The sequence below is a fragment of the Gracilinanus agilis genome, chromosome 1, assembly GCF_016433145.1.
Source record: "Gracilinanus agilis isolate LMUSP501 chromosome 1, AgileGrace, whole genome shotgun sequence".
Taxonomy (NCBI): Eukaryota; Metazoa; Chordata; class Mammalia; order Didelphimorphia; family Didelphidae; genus Gracilinanus; species Gracilinanus agilis.
In genome coordinates this window covers 553,321,702-553,335,498 of record NC_058130.1, presented here as the reverse complement: position 1 = coordinate 553,335,498, position 13,797 = coordinate 553,321,702, and the positions used below count along the sequence as shown (strand labels likewise).

At 39.4% G+C, this 13,797-nt stretch overlaps 1 protein-coding gene across 1 annotated transcript in view; it reads right to left on the bottom strand.

Annotated features, from left to right (window-relative positions):
• Positions 1 to 12,878, bottom strand: part of PTPRM (protein tyrosine phosphatase receptor type M) — a 1,055,867-nt gene extending 1,042,989 nt beyond the window's left edge. Inside the window, exon 1 of the mRNA XM_044666801.1 lies at positions 12,230 to 12,878. Within this exon, the coding sequence (XP_044522736.1) occupies positions 12,230 to 12,302 (73 nt within the window). The 5' untranslated portion in view covers positions 12,303 to 12,878. The remainder of the gene's footprint in view (positions 1 to 12,229) is intronic.
• Between the last annotated feature and the right edge of the window lie 919 nt (positions 12,879 to 13,797).

Here is a 13,797-nt window from a genome sequence, read left to right as displayed (position 1 = left end):
TCTCTCTCTCTCTCTCTCTCTCTCTCTCTCTCTCTCTCTCTCTCTCTCTCTCCTTCTCTCTCTCTCTCTCATACACACACACACAAACTCAAAAGAGTGGCTTACACTCACCACCTCCATTTCCCTCCACCTCTATATTCCAACTGTTCCTTCAAAGTCACCAATGACACAACAAATTCATTTGCCTCTTGATTTCTTACACCTCCTTGACACTCTTTGGCTTCTGACATTGCTGATCACCACCGTTTCTTTCCAAAAGCAATCTCTTCTCTTGCTTTCTAAGTCACTGACCTCTCTTCTACCATTTTCTCCATTTTTATTCCTTCATCCCCCTCTATATGATTCTTCTTCCTAGGGTTCCTGTCTTCAGCTCACTTTGCGTTCTAATGTCCCATCCTAATTCTGAATGAATCTACCTAATCTCCCCACTTCATCTATTCATGTGTCCTTCTCCTAATAAACCCAAAATTTACCTCTTCAGGGTTGAATTTCTACTCATCTGAATCTCCTGTTCTTGCCAGAGTTAAGGAAACTCATCAATCAGGGTATGATCACAGGGGATTTTAAGTGGGAAGGGCACTTAGTCTTGCTTAAGCCAACAGTGAACTCTCCTTGGTATATATACACCGATGCCCTAGATCCTTGTGAAAACCACTCTGGAAGTCTTAGAGAGATACAATCAGTGTGTTCTTTCCACATGGAATATATAGACACTCCACCAGGGTATCAGCTGACCCAGACCTTTTGGGGAAGTCCAAAATTCATAAAAGGATAGAGAAACTTGGGACTCCCTCATACCCCAAGTGTGTATCTACACATCGTATTCACTCCTTTTTCTCTCATTTTAAAACTACTCAAATCCATATTCTTGTACAGCAGAATGACAAAGAATTGGATCTTCTCACCTTAAACTGGCTAGGGTGTATAGTAAGCATCCCTAGAAGACATAACCCCTGGGCCTATAAAGTTCCTTTTCCTCCACATGCACACCCTTTAACACAGTCCTTCTAGTCCAGAGAGAGTCAACAGTCTAGATCTTTACCTGGATCTTTACCTGGATATTTCACCAATGACTCAAAATGAACATACTCTAAATCAAACATCTTTCCCCACAATCCCATCCCTCCTTCTAACTTCTTTATTTCTACATTATAGTATTGCCATTCACCCTTTAATCCAGACTCATATCTTCAGTCATATTCTTCCTCTTTCTTTTGTCCCTTGCATCCATTTTCAAAGTTTTATCAATTTTATTTAGCCTCTTCCACTATTATCACTAGTTCAAGCCCTAATTATAAACCATTCTAATAAGAGGGACAGCTAGATTGAGAAGTGTACACAGTGCTGGACCTGGGATCAAGTTGACTCTTCTTCCTGAGTTCAAATCCAGGTTCAGATACTTTCTAGTCATCTGAGCATGTAACTTAACTCTGTGTGCCTCGGTTTCTTCATCGATAAAATGAGCTGGAAAAGGAAATAGCAAATCACTTCAGTATCTTTGCCAAGAAAACAAAGATAAGGTCATGAAGAGTCAGAGAAGACAGACATGACTGAAAAACAGTCTAATACTCCCCTAACTTGTATGCATGCCTCTAATTTCTACTTTCTCCAATATATGACAATAATTAATTAGCAGACATTTTGAAATGCTAATTGCCAGGCGTTTGTTAAGTATCTATTATGTGTCAGGCTCTGTACCCATCCTAAAGCATAGCACTCATGGCATTCCATTCTTCAAGACCTTTAGCAGTTTCTCTATGGAAAAGATGTTAAATTCAGAGTCAGAGGATAAGGGTTCAGATCACAGCTTTGGCACCTTTATGACGCTGGACATGTAACTTCAACCTCTAGGCCCCAATTTCATCAGCAGTAAAATAAGGTTCTTCAGCAATCTATGATTCTATTTTCACAGCCTATAGAATCAAGTCCAAAGTCCTTAACCTGGCATTCAAGGTCCATCACCCACAATCTAGCTCAAACTTGCCTTGCCAGTTTCATCGTCGACTATTGTTCTTTATTAACAACATGCTATAATCAAACTATGCTTCTCCCCATTATTCAGACATGTTCAGTGTTTTCCTATTATTATATCCTTGCTCATACTACCTTCATTGCAGCTTTGGCTGTCCAAATCTCATTCATTTTTCAAAGATTTTCCCATAAAGTCTTACCTAATACGCCAGAAAGATATTTATCCTTTGAATTCTCCTAGTTTATTTGTAACATCTTGTTATACTTTCATGTTCCGCCTTATATTATAATTCTTTATGTACATATTTCCTTTTGAGTTAAAAGTTCCCACTTATTTTTATTTTGTATGTGGCATAATATGTGACATAACAATAATAAAATGCATATGATGTTATAAGTATGTGATAAATTATAATAAACATGCTTATCCAAGAGAAACAAATCCTCACATTAGTTATGCTCAATGTTTCATTTTTTCCCTCCCTCTTATCGTTCCCCAAGAAGAAAGGTAATAGAATTAGATCCATACTAAGTTAAAGATCTAATTCTGGAGGGTCTGCAGTGTTTCGGGGCTTGATGCAGTTAGTCTAAATCATCTGCAAACAAGAGCATTTGGAAAATTTCACATGTATATGGAATCCCTCTCCCATTGGCCTCTTTACTGATCACCTTCTATAACTATAATATACATCCTGGGATATGCTGGAGGCAACTTGCCCTAGCTTAAGAAGTCAACTGTTAAATTTCTAGTTGTGAGTATTTGCACTTTAGAAATCAGCAAGCACCACAAATCAGGATTCGGTTTATTATTTTGTTGGTTGTATAGACCTAAGAAAGTGATGAAGAAAATGTTAATAATGCATAGTAACTCAAAAGGATATTATGCATACATTTTTATCTAGTCTATTGTTAAGTATTTACCATCTTTAGCTAGTCTCTGTCTCTCTGTTATATACCACTCAACATATTATTGAGAGGGGCAAACCAAATCATCTTTGCTAGAATGAAACTTATGGAGAATAGACATAGTTTCATTTCCTGTATTTATTTGCCCAGTGCCTAGCATAGTGCCCAATATTCAGTAAATGCTTAATTAATGTTTTTGTTGATTTGTTGTTACATATGTCAAAGAATATCGATTGATTATAAGATATGTGTGTATGGAAAAAATCAGAACCAGATCAATCTGTTATTTGTTGCCTTAGGAAATCAAAGGTCATTGGACCTTGTGATTCACATAAAAAGGAGAACATCAAGAAGGAAGGTCAAAATCAGCAACTCTCATTACATTTTCAATTAGCCATTTTCCAGTGGAGGAATACTTGCCCCAGTCATTGTGGGCATGATTAGAACTAAGAACTAAAATGAGTTTCTGATCATAAGTCCTATGAGTCATACTAAGATAGAAGAAAGAGTGTTCCAAGTACAAAAGTGATTGATCTTAGCCTTATAATTCTCTCCTGCCTGTGAGCAGGCTGCCAAAGGAGGAGAATTACATAGTTGGGGGCTAAAAAAGCTTTTGTCTTTATAGACAAGAGCTGAAACAGCTGTCTAAAGAGAGCTATAGCTCTTCCATATCCAGAACAAGCTTAGTAACCATGGCACCCACACAGTGGAAGATGTAGGTGGCTGAAGGAACTGATGGATAAAATTGTAGCCCTCTCCTACAGGGAAGAGGCTTACTAACCACTGCCTGCCCTAGAGATGTTGGACAAGATATTAGGGGATATTGAATATGGATGGATAAAGGTTAATTGGGTTAGAGATATGACATAGCTCTTTCTGCACAGAGCAGACCCAGGAAAGAGTAGTATAGTAGCATCACTAGAAGACAATGAGAGCTCTGTAACAATGAAGGTATGTCCCCTGGATATGTCTCCTCCATGAAGGTATCCTGATGACATACATTTCCCAAATGTGTATGTTACATGCAATATCCCCATGTGAAATCACTTTGCTCTTATTTTAATTTTAATTGTCTTCATTAATAACTGGTCCCCCTCTTAATAATCTTCATTAATAACACTATATCTCTGACCCACTAAACCTCTGCATAAACTATAATCCACATCTGGAATTCACTCCTAACTCACTTTTCATCCCTTCCATCACCATATTCCACCTGCATTTCTTCCAAAACTCTATTAAATTGATGCTTTCTACACAAAACCTTTCCTGATCACCAAGATCCTAGTACCTTCTTCCACCCCAAAGCATTTTACCCTGCACTCAATGTATAGATGCATATGCATGTATATATGTAAGTGTATATATTCATGTGCATCTGTGTACATATATACGATATACTTTTTTGTAACTGTTGTCTCTACATTTAAATGTAAGCTCTTTAAAAACAAGAACCATTTCATTTTTGGTCACCTCATCACCATCACATAGCATGAAGTACAGTGGATAATTTATAATAAATACTTTGCACCAAAAGTCTCTGTATTTACTTGAGGGGGTGAAATTAAAGGAGAAAATATTTTGTTCTTATTTTTATAATTATGCTATATCAGAAACTGCCTTTCATTCAACTAGAATGTTCCTTGTCTACTCTAATTAGTAAAAGTAAACACTGATGGAGACTTCTAGGAAATTTATGGGAGAAAATGGTCAAAAACATCATGGCACAAGAAAACCTGGATAGAGTGATATCTTCATCGTAGTGTTCATATCTATGAGATCACAGAATCATCTAAATATGGAAATAGATACTGTTCCCCACTATCAACACACACACACACACACACACACACACACACAGTGTTCAGTATAGTGTAGCCCCTTAAATAATGGTTGAATGAATCCAAATTTAAATAAATCCAAGTAAAAATGAATGTGTTTTAAAATAGCCAGGCATTACTTGAATGTTTTTCAGGCACATTACAGGCCAGACTAATAAGGTTAACATGTAACCTCACTTAGTTGGCAAACCTATATTATCTCTTCCAGTTATGACTGCTATATATAAACCAGCAACAACATATCAGATGGCAAAAAAAAAGTCCTTAGTCCACTACCAAAGCCACTCTAATACTCTGTTCTAAAGTTGTCATTAAGCCAATCTGAACATTATCACAATCTATTTCATGAAAAGCAGTTTTGTAAAATAAAGAGTACAATTTATATGCCCTCAAAGAAACTCAGGCAAGCACATCAAGGTATTATATGGTTAAGAAAATACTAAATACTTTACATTCCTTGGACTGCAAGTGAACCTAGCCCAGTGAGCTGCGTGTATATATAATACTGTGTATTTCTTGGCTTAGAGCAATGGATTTAGAGATGCAGCTACACCTAGTGATCAGCATCAGATCACAGCAGGAGGAATGTGAATTCAACTGCTAGCTGGAAAAGTATACTAAGGAAACGATACTAAGGAAAGTATCCTATACTGTGTCCAAAAAATAACAATAATAATATTAAGGAATTAACATTTTGAAGAATCTGCTTAGTGAAATCATATTCAACTCCATTTAATTGAAATTTAGGGAAAAAGTCTGATCAGCTACAGAAAAAGAAAACCTGAGCTCTGTACTATTTATGTATAAGATACATATATGAGATATAAAAATATCAATGGAAAATGCTAATTACAAAGTACAAATAATTAAAATTCTTGGTTCTACAATCTTCCAATTATAAAATCCTATCTATGTGTCTATAATTTTCTATTTCTCTACTTGAAAAGATACCCAGTTTGGAAGCTTCTAAAAATTAGTAGTACATGGACACTTAAAAACATCTTGACTATTTTGAAAGGTATTATTTATCATAAGCTGATTTGGTTTTAATCAATGGATTAAATACCTATCACCCCAGTCAAAATGTACAATTATTACCATCAATGTTATGGCTGAAACTATAGTAGATATCAATAATAGGGTTGAAAATGAGTTCTCTCTCAGCTTCAATATTGACTAAAGTCTGTAATAATTCAGTATCTTCTCCAGATAGAGTTATTATTACATGGTCTGTCACAGCTCTTGACTTCAGCAAAGTATCCAGGAGACTAATGTTTACAGAAGTATGACCACAGGCTTGCCACCCCTTTTGTGCGTGGTTTTACCTCACAATATTAAGAGAATAGAAGAATTATGTTATTATTTCTTCTGAATAATATTATTTCCTTTATTTATTTAATAGAGAGATATATCATGATGGGCACTTAAGTGGCACAGTGGATAGATTGCTAGGTCTGCAATTGGCAAGGCTCACCTTCCTGAATTCAAATATGACCTCAGACACTTCTTAGCTGTGTGATTCTAGGCAAGTCACTTAACCCTGTTTACCTCAGTTTCCTCATCTATAGAATGAGCTAGAGAAGGAATAGCAAACCACTGCAATATCTTTGTCAAGAAAACCCCAAAAGGAGTCAAAGAAGAGTTGTATGTGATTGAAAAAACTCAAAAATAACAATAACAACAACAGCAATGATGATGTAGATTTTGGAATCAAATCCTGTTCAATTCAGACTGTTATTTGCCTATCCCAAACTTCCAGCACTTAACAGAGAACCTGGAATATTAGACACTTAATAAATGATTATTTATTGAGTGACTACTCGAACACCTACTAAAAGTAGAAAGACACAAGAGGAATGAAATTCTACACCTAGAACATAACTGGTGTCATTAAATGCCCACAGTGGAATCAAACTCTGCTTTGGAGTCTCATAAGACCTAGATCAAAAGGCATTGTAATTATGAACAAATCTCAACTTGAGTATCACCTTCCTCACGAGTAAAATGGGAATTATACTGTTAACCCCTCCTATCTCCAAGGTTTGCTATGAGGATCAAATGAGGCAACATTTATAAAATCCTTCCTAACAATATTAAGCTATTTTCTACCACTTCCATTACATATAGTGGTTGGTTGGTTTTCTAATCCCTCTCCCCCCATCTCCTATCCATCCATCCCCTTCTTTTTTCTGCTCTCTCCTTTAATTATGCCTTAGCTTTAGCTGTGGTGTACACAGACATAGCCATGGTTCTAAGGAAATGAATGACTAAAAGTTTCCTTTTCCACACCCTAACACCAATCCCCACTTTTTCGTCTACTCAGGTTTTCTGATGACTTGGCTGAAAATCTGTGCAACACAAAAATTTAAGTGAAAAAGGGTGTGCTTCTCTATGGGATACTTTTCATGCTTGTTTCTGAAATCTGAAATCACTGACAGCTTGAATAGGGCTAACAATTTCTCACTAGACGTTAGCATGTGATGAAATCCTGACGATGGTTTTAAAGGCAGTCCTTTTTCAAAGCGTAGTATGTTATGGGGGATTTAGGGTCAAATATTGGCCTGTGCTATGAAAATAAGGTTCGTCAAGGACCTTAATCCTTCTGGACCTCAGTTTCTACATCTGCAAAATGGGAGGATTAGAATGGGTCACTTTTAGACCCCATCCAGTTCTAAATCATATAATCTCTAGAATTAAATTTAAAGCTTTAGCATGTTAAATATACCACTAAGTATGTTATCACACTAGTGATAAATTAGCAACATGTCCATTTATTGCACATAAAATATTTAGTCCCTAAAGTTAAAATCTTCTCTCTCCACATAATATATATCCCATGGTCTCAGTCAAGACAACTTTGTGTAGAAGTATAACAGCTGACAAAAGGAAAAGAGCAATGTGCTATAGTAGACGTGTCTGAAGATGAGTCCTAAGGATGGCAAGTGTCCTAGGGACAACATTTACTAGTTCTGTGACTATGAAAAGTCACTTCATCTCTCTGAAACCCAGTTTCCTAATACTTCAAATATGTACAACCTATCCTACCCACAAAGTAAAAGAGGAAGACAGTGCTTTATCAGCTACAAAATACATGCAATCTTTTGATAGTAATTCAAAATGCATTTTCCCACTATCACTAGCATTCCCAAATTAGCTCATTTCTCATTGTTGTTTTTTTAATTCTCTCTTATCTTTGGGAAAAACTCACAGGATGGTATCTACCTTTTCAAAAGTTAGCTCCAAATGTCTAAGTTTTTATCAGCCATCTTCTTTCATAGATCAAGGGCTAGAAGAGACTTCAAAAACCAAGTAGTGCACAATGCTCATTTTACAGATAAGAAATCTAAGACCCACAGAGGTTAAGAGACTTGCCCAAGGTCATAGCCTAAACCAAAACACTATGGTTTAGTACACAGAACTTATATGATTTTGAGACAACACATGCCAAAAATTATTGTTTGGAATTATTATATTATGTAACTACACATCTTTCTTAGCCAATTTCTTCTAGAAAACTGCAAAATACTTTCCAAATATGTTAGGCTGAACCCTTTATTTTTGCAGAATCAGACCAATTTGTGGTGATCACCAAATACTGTTTTTATACTTTATGCTTTGAAAAAAGTTATACTTGTTTCCTAGTACATTATGTTCACTATTTCAAAACTGCTATAGCAAAATAGCATCAATCTAGTATTAGCAATAGAAAAATAACTACCTAATAATAGAGAATAAAAAGGAAATACTTTAAATTGCCAAATAACTTTGTATAATAAAAAAGTAGCATGTTCATTAACAAACTTTTTTTCCTAGAACTCATCAGAGTTATGTAGAATGTACAGATACTCTTGAAATAGTATTGCTAAAATAATATGCCCCACTATTTGAAAAAGTTCAATAAATCAAAGTTCTTATCTAATAGATCTAAAGTGAGATATTCAGTCTATATCATATCTTCAGCTCTGAAAAAACATTGAGTCAAAGAGAAATGTTACCACATATTTAGTTTCTCAATCTGAAAACTAGAATTTCACATAAAAGCAGAAAATTTCTATTCATTGCTTATTTCTTGGCTGTGTATACTTTCAGGAATTTGTTTTTAAAGATCAACAGAAGCTTAGGAAGTCAAACGGGAACCTCAGCTATTTGTTCTTAATGGGGCACAGTGAAAAGGCTTCTAAAAAGTAAAATATTTACATGAGACAGAATCTTAATGGGCCAAATTCTAATTTTTAAAATATATCTCTAGTATAGCACATCAGTGTGAAATAGTCAAAACATCTATCATTTGAGAGATGATCTCAGAAATTAATTTAAAATTTTAGCTTCATCATTTCTGGACCAGTATCCAGCTGATTTCAGGAGACATCACAGGAGCTTGATGAAAACTTCAATCTGAAATTTAGTTCCATATAATGACAGCTTTTTAAAATCATGTTTGCATGTCTAAGTACTGCTGATATTATTAAGTATATAAAGTATGATCTGATACATACAAGTTATAAAAAAGAATTCACTTTTGATGGAAAAAATTATGAACCAAGTGCAACCTGAAAAAGCAAACTCCCATTTCATTTAGCCAATACAAAATGTGAATAACTTTTATAGCATTTGGAAGTTATTATTCACAGTCCACAAATATTTACTGTATACCTACTATATGCTGCAAGCTATGTAACCAGTGCTGCAGAACATATAAAGATGTGTAAGGCATATTTCTTGCCCTCAGGGATCTTATATAACCAACCCAACATTTCATTTCCATGTGTAGTGGAAAGAGGCCAGCTTTGAATTTGGGGCAAAATTTTTAAATAAAATTTGCTGCATCAGGATTTCAAGAGTTTTCACTGATCTTCCATGAAAATATAGTACAGAGAAAAAAGAGCTGAATCTAAAGTCAAAGGACTTGGGTTCAAATTCTGCATCAGCCACCTCCTAACTGTATGACTTTGAGCAAGTCACTAAATGTATCCAAGACTCAATTTCTTCCTTTGTAGAATAAGGGAGTTGGATTGGACAATCTCTAGACTCTCATCTAGCTCAAATCTATAATCAATCCTAAGAATGTAGGTGACTTCTCCAAAGTACTAGATGATTTACCAGAGAACAAAAAAAGATGTTAGCACTTAAAATGTTAAAAGAAATCAAAATTAAATATAACATAAGAGAATATTACACATGAAATCGTTTCTAAAACTCACAATCTTCACATTAAATGTGTGTATACACTTCCAAGCTGTGTTCCATCTCAACTTTAATTTCCCCATTCATTCCAAAACAATTTAAGGAGAATTCCGACTTTCACAACAAAACTACATTCAACAAATACAGTTCATAGCTACTAAATTCCAAGAGAACACAAAGGTAACAATTGTTTAAAAAAAAAAAACTGTCCTAGGTGGTTACTGGGAGTTTAAAATGTTCACCTGAGGTACCAATCAAGGAAGGAAAACTGAGTGGTGGCCGCCTAAAAAAAAATCTTAATGTTACATAAATAGCAATATCTTCCACGCACTGATTTTTTAAGTCCACTCAACTTATATTTTCTTAACTTAACTTTAAACAAATCACAGCCAGAAATTATGAATTGTACTAAAGGGAAAAGCCCTCTGCAATTTACACACAGTTCTTATAGTAATGGAGTTGGGGACTGTAATGATACATTAACTGATCAAGAATGCTAACTGGCACTCTGCATCAACTCCCAATAGCATAACAGTGTATCATTCTGTTATATGCCTTCAGAATATTTGCAATTATCAGAACATTAAAAGAAACACAAGAAAAGGACATTTGATTATTTAGGCTGAATAGGTTGTTGGTTGGGGGGGAGGAGTGGAATGTTGTTTTGGTTTTGAAGGAATAGAAAGCACAGATCAGCAAAACTCCCTCAAACTCAGCTACAACTTCTACTTGCCTGCCAACTACAGTCAAGAGCCAGCAGTGTTGCATGAGATACCACAATTCTCAGCAAACCGAAAGCCTGCCTGATCAATGATGTAAAAAGCCCAGATGTATGCAACTGCTAAAAATGTGCTTTATGGGACTGGAGTTTACTGAAATAAAAATAAAAATACAAAAGTATTACTCACTCCCCTCCCACTAATTTTTTAAATTTTGAAATCAAAGTTCCAAGCCATAGCGGTAGATTTCTCTAAATGGGGGTGGGGTGGGGTTGGGGGAGGTGAGGGAAAAGAGTAAAGGGAAGACAGAGGCATTGCACAAGTTACTCGGTGTAGATTTACTTTGGGACACTTTATAAGACTTAAGTTAAAAATATTTGAAACCATGCCAGTCTAAATGTTTCCACGAGAAGCTTCTGGATAATCTCTGGAGGTTAGGTCTATATATAAATACATTATTGAGTTCTGCCCCTGTGTGTGTGTGTGTGTGTGTGTGTGTGTGTGTGTGTGTGTGTGTGTACACCTACACACGTCAGGCTGAATAGTAACATAAGCAATTTCTCCTTTCAGCTAGGAAGTTCCCTGAGGATCAGGGTTAGCATACGCTGACATAGGTCAGCTGTCATCTAGATTTTGAAACACCAGGGAACTGGGAGACGGGGCAGAAGAAAATGGTGAAAAGTGGGAGCAGCCCTTCTAAGCTGCTGCCTCTCCTGAAGTATGAGAGTCGGGAAGGGGGTGGGTGAGTTTCTGCCTGCTTCACAAGCTCCAGGAGATTTCCAGATCTCCTCTAACCGAGATGAAGTTTCCGTTTTCCTTTCCCAAGGCCGACACGCGGCAGCAGCCTCGCCCGGTGGTGCTGCTCCCGGTCCGGGGAAGGAGAGAAGGGGAGGAGGTAGCGACTGGGTTCCCCACTCCCGCCCCCCGCAGCCGCCAGCTGGCTGCCAAATCCCAGCTGAGCAAAGCGTGCCGCCAGCCCAGTAAGTCTGAGCGACTCCTGCCCCAGACAGTGTGCACAGAGATCAGAGGGGAACGCATATAAACTTAACCCCCAATGTCCTCCTTGCAACACCAAACTTTTCTCTTAAAAAAATAAATAAATAAATAAATAAATGAAAGTTTTGTTAGTCGTTAGTGCTCCAGAGGCACTGCGTGAGCTTGTCACCTCCCTGTCTTTGAGAGAGCAGGGCGGGGGAGGGTTAAGGTGCTCTTGGAACGAAAGTCCTTGTTTTGGGGCGGTTTGGCTACAGCGGGAGGCTCTCTCAAGTTTTCTCGGTTTCCTCTGTTCCCGGCCTCTGCCACTCCTTTTCTCCTTCCCTTCCTCCACAAGCACAACCCAGCCCGTCTAACGGAAAAGGCATCATGCCCGGAGCTTCGCCTCACTCTCTCCCTCCCCCAGATGAAGTACTCATACTCCCCCATTTTCCCACTCTTCCGGAAACTACAAGCTACCCAAGGGGTGGTTCCACACACACACACACACACACCCCCGACACACACATACACGCTCACATACATACATATGCGCTTGGCCTCTAGTCCCCACGCTCGGGGACTCTAGAAAAACAAAACAAAAACAAACAAACAAAAAGCAAGACCTCTTCTTACCTGAGAATGTCTCTCCACCAGCAGTTAGCAAAAGTCCAGCTAAAGTCGCCAGCCAAGTTCCAACTCGCCCCATTTTGCTGACTCCGGGTTGGGCCCACCAAAGGCTGCCCCGTGCGTGGGGAGACGGGAAGGATTTGAAACGGGGAGCGTGGGGGTGTGTTGTTTTAAAGACAGAGAAAAAGAAGGTAAAGAGAAAAGTGCAAACAATTTCAGGAGTCAGGAACTACGACGACTCCAGGGGCAAGGGGTAGGGAGGGTCCTCAGACCTCCCCCCCTGCCCCCAGAGCCCCCAGATCGCTTCTTTCCTCTTCTTTCGGGGGCAGTTGGGTGGAGGCACTCGAGGTGCCAAAAGCCTCCTTGCGGCTGGCTCCAGCGGCTACTCCTGCAGTTCCCTTGGTTCCTCCGCTCGGGATTCTAGCAGTGGCAGAGGCGCCGGCCGTGGCCGTGGCTGTGACCATGCACTTAGCTCTTCCAGCACTTCCCTACACCCTGCTGCTGCTGCTGTTGCTCAGGCAAGGGAGAGCTCCCACTGCGCGCCGGCGCCCCTCGCCTCTCCGGGCGCGCCGAGCTGCCCGGGCTCCGCTCAGTCCGCGCTTGCCTATTTCTCCCCCAACTGACTCGCGGTGCCCCCGGCAGGCAGGCTAAAGAGAGAGCCCACGTCACGCCCAGGCTCGCCGGCGCCGCGACTGCCCCACTAGAGGGCGTGTGCGGGCCGGGCCGGGCCGAGCCGGGCAGGACCAGAGCCGGACTTCACCACTCGCCTCCCCCTCAGAACCCCCACTCGGGTACTCCTCTACTCCACTCGGCTGCGCACCACTCTCTCCAAGGGCGCTTTCCACGGAGCCAGCACAGGCGACTTAGAGCGCGGCGGTCTGGGGATCCCAGCAGCCGAAGCAGCTGTTGCTGGAGCAGCCTGCGAGCCTCACGCGCGGGAGAAGCGCGGGGAAATGAATTTTCCACCCCTCTTTTCCTTTTCCTGCCTCCCCCTCCGTTTTCTATTTTTGCAGCTGGCTTCGGGGAGAAGCTGTTCAATGCCTCCCAGGTCACAGGAAGCTACAGTTTCTGAAACCAAGCTGAGAGTAGAAGGAAGAAGGTTCTAAAATCCCCTAGCTTGCTACCCACCCTGAGTCAGTGCGCCGAAAGAACCTCTGATCACTACAGACTATACTGTAAGATGGAAGCTTAACCCAACAAAGTTAGGGGCTCCCCATCCCCTGCAGCAATACTGGGAAAGAAGAGACAGGAAAGCTAGAGGAGACTTTTGTTGCGGTCCTCTGAGGGTACCTGAGCACTTCCTCCCTCTCCAGGGCTACAGAGGTGTGCAGAGGGATGGAATGAGGAAGAGAATTGACTAAGAGGATGGCATCTTAAAGGAGTCAAATGAAAAATTAGCTCTTAAGCCACATGCCTGAATCCCGGAGAGGAGAAACAACAACAAAACAAAACATCAGGCTCCTGACAATTGGTTCTTGGATCCTGGGTTTTACATAGCCGGGGACTTTTCGTGCGTGCAGAAGTATCTGTCATTGTATTAGTGAAGTTATTATACCAAGCAAGTGGTCCCGGTT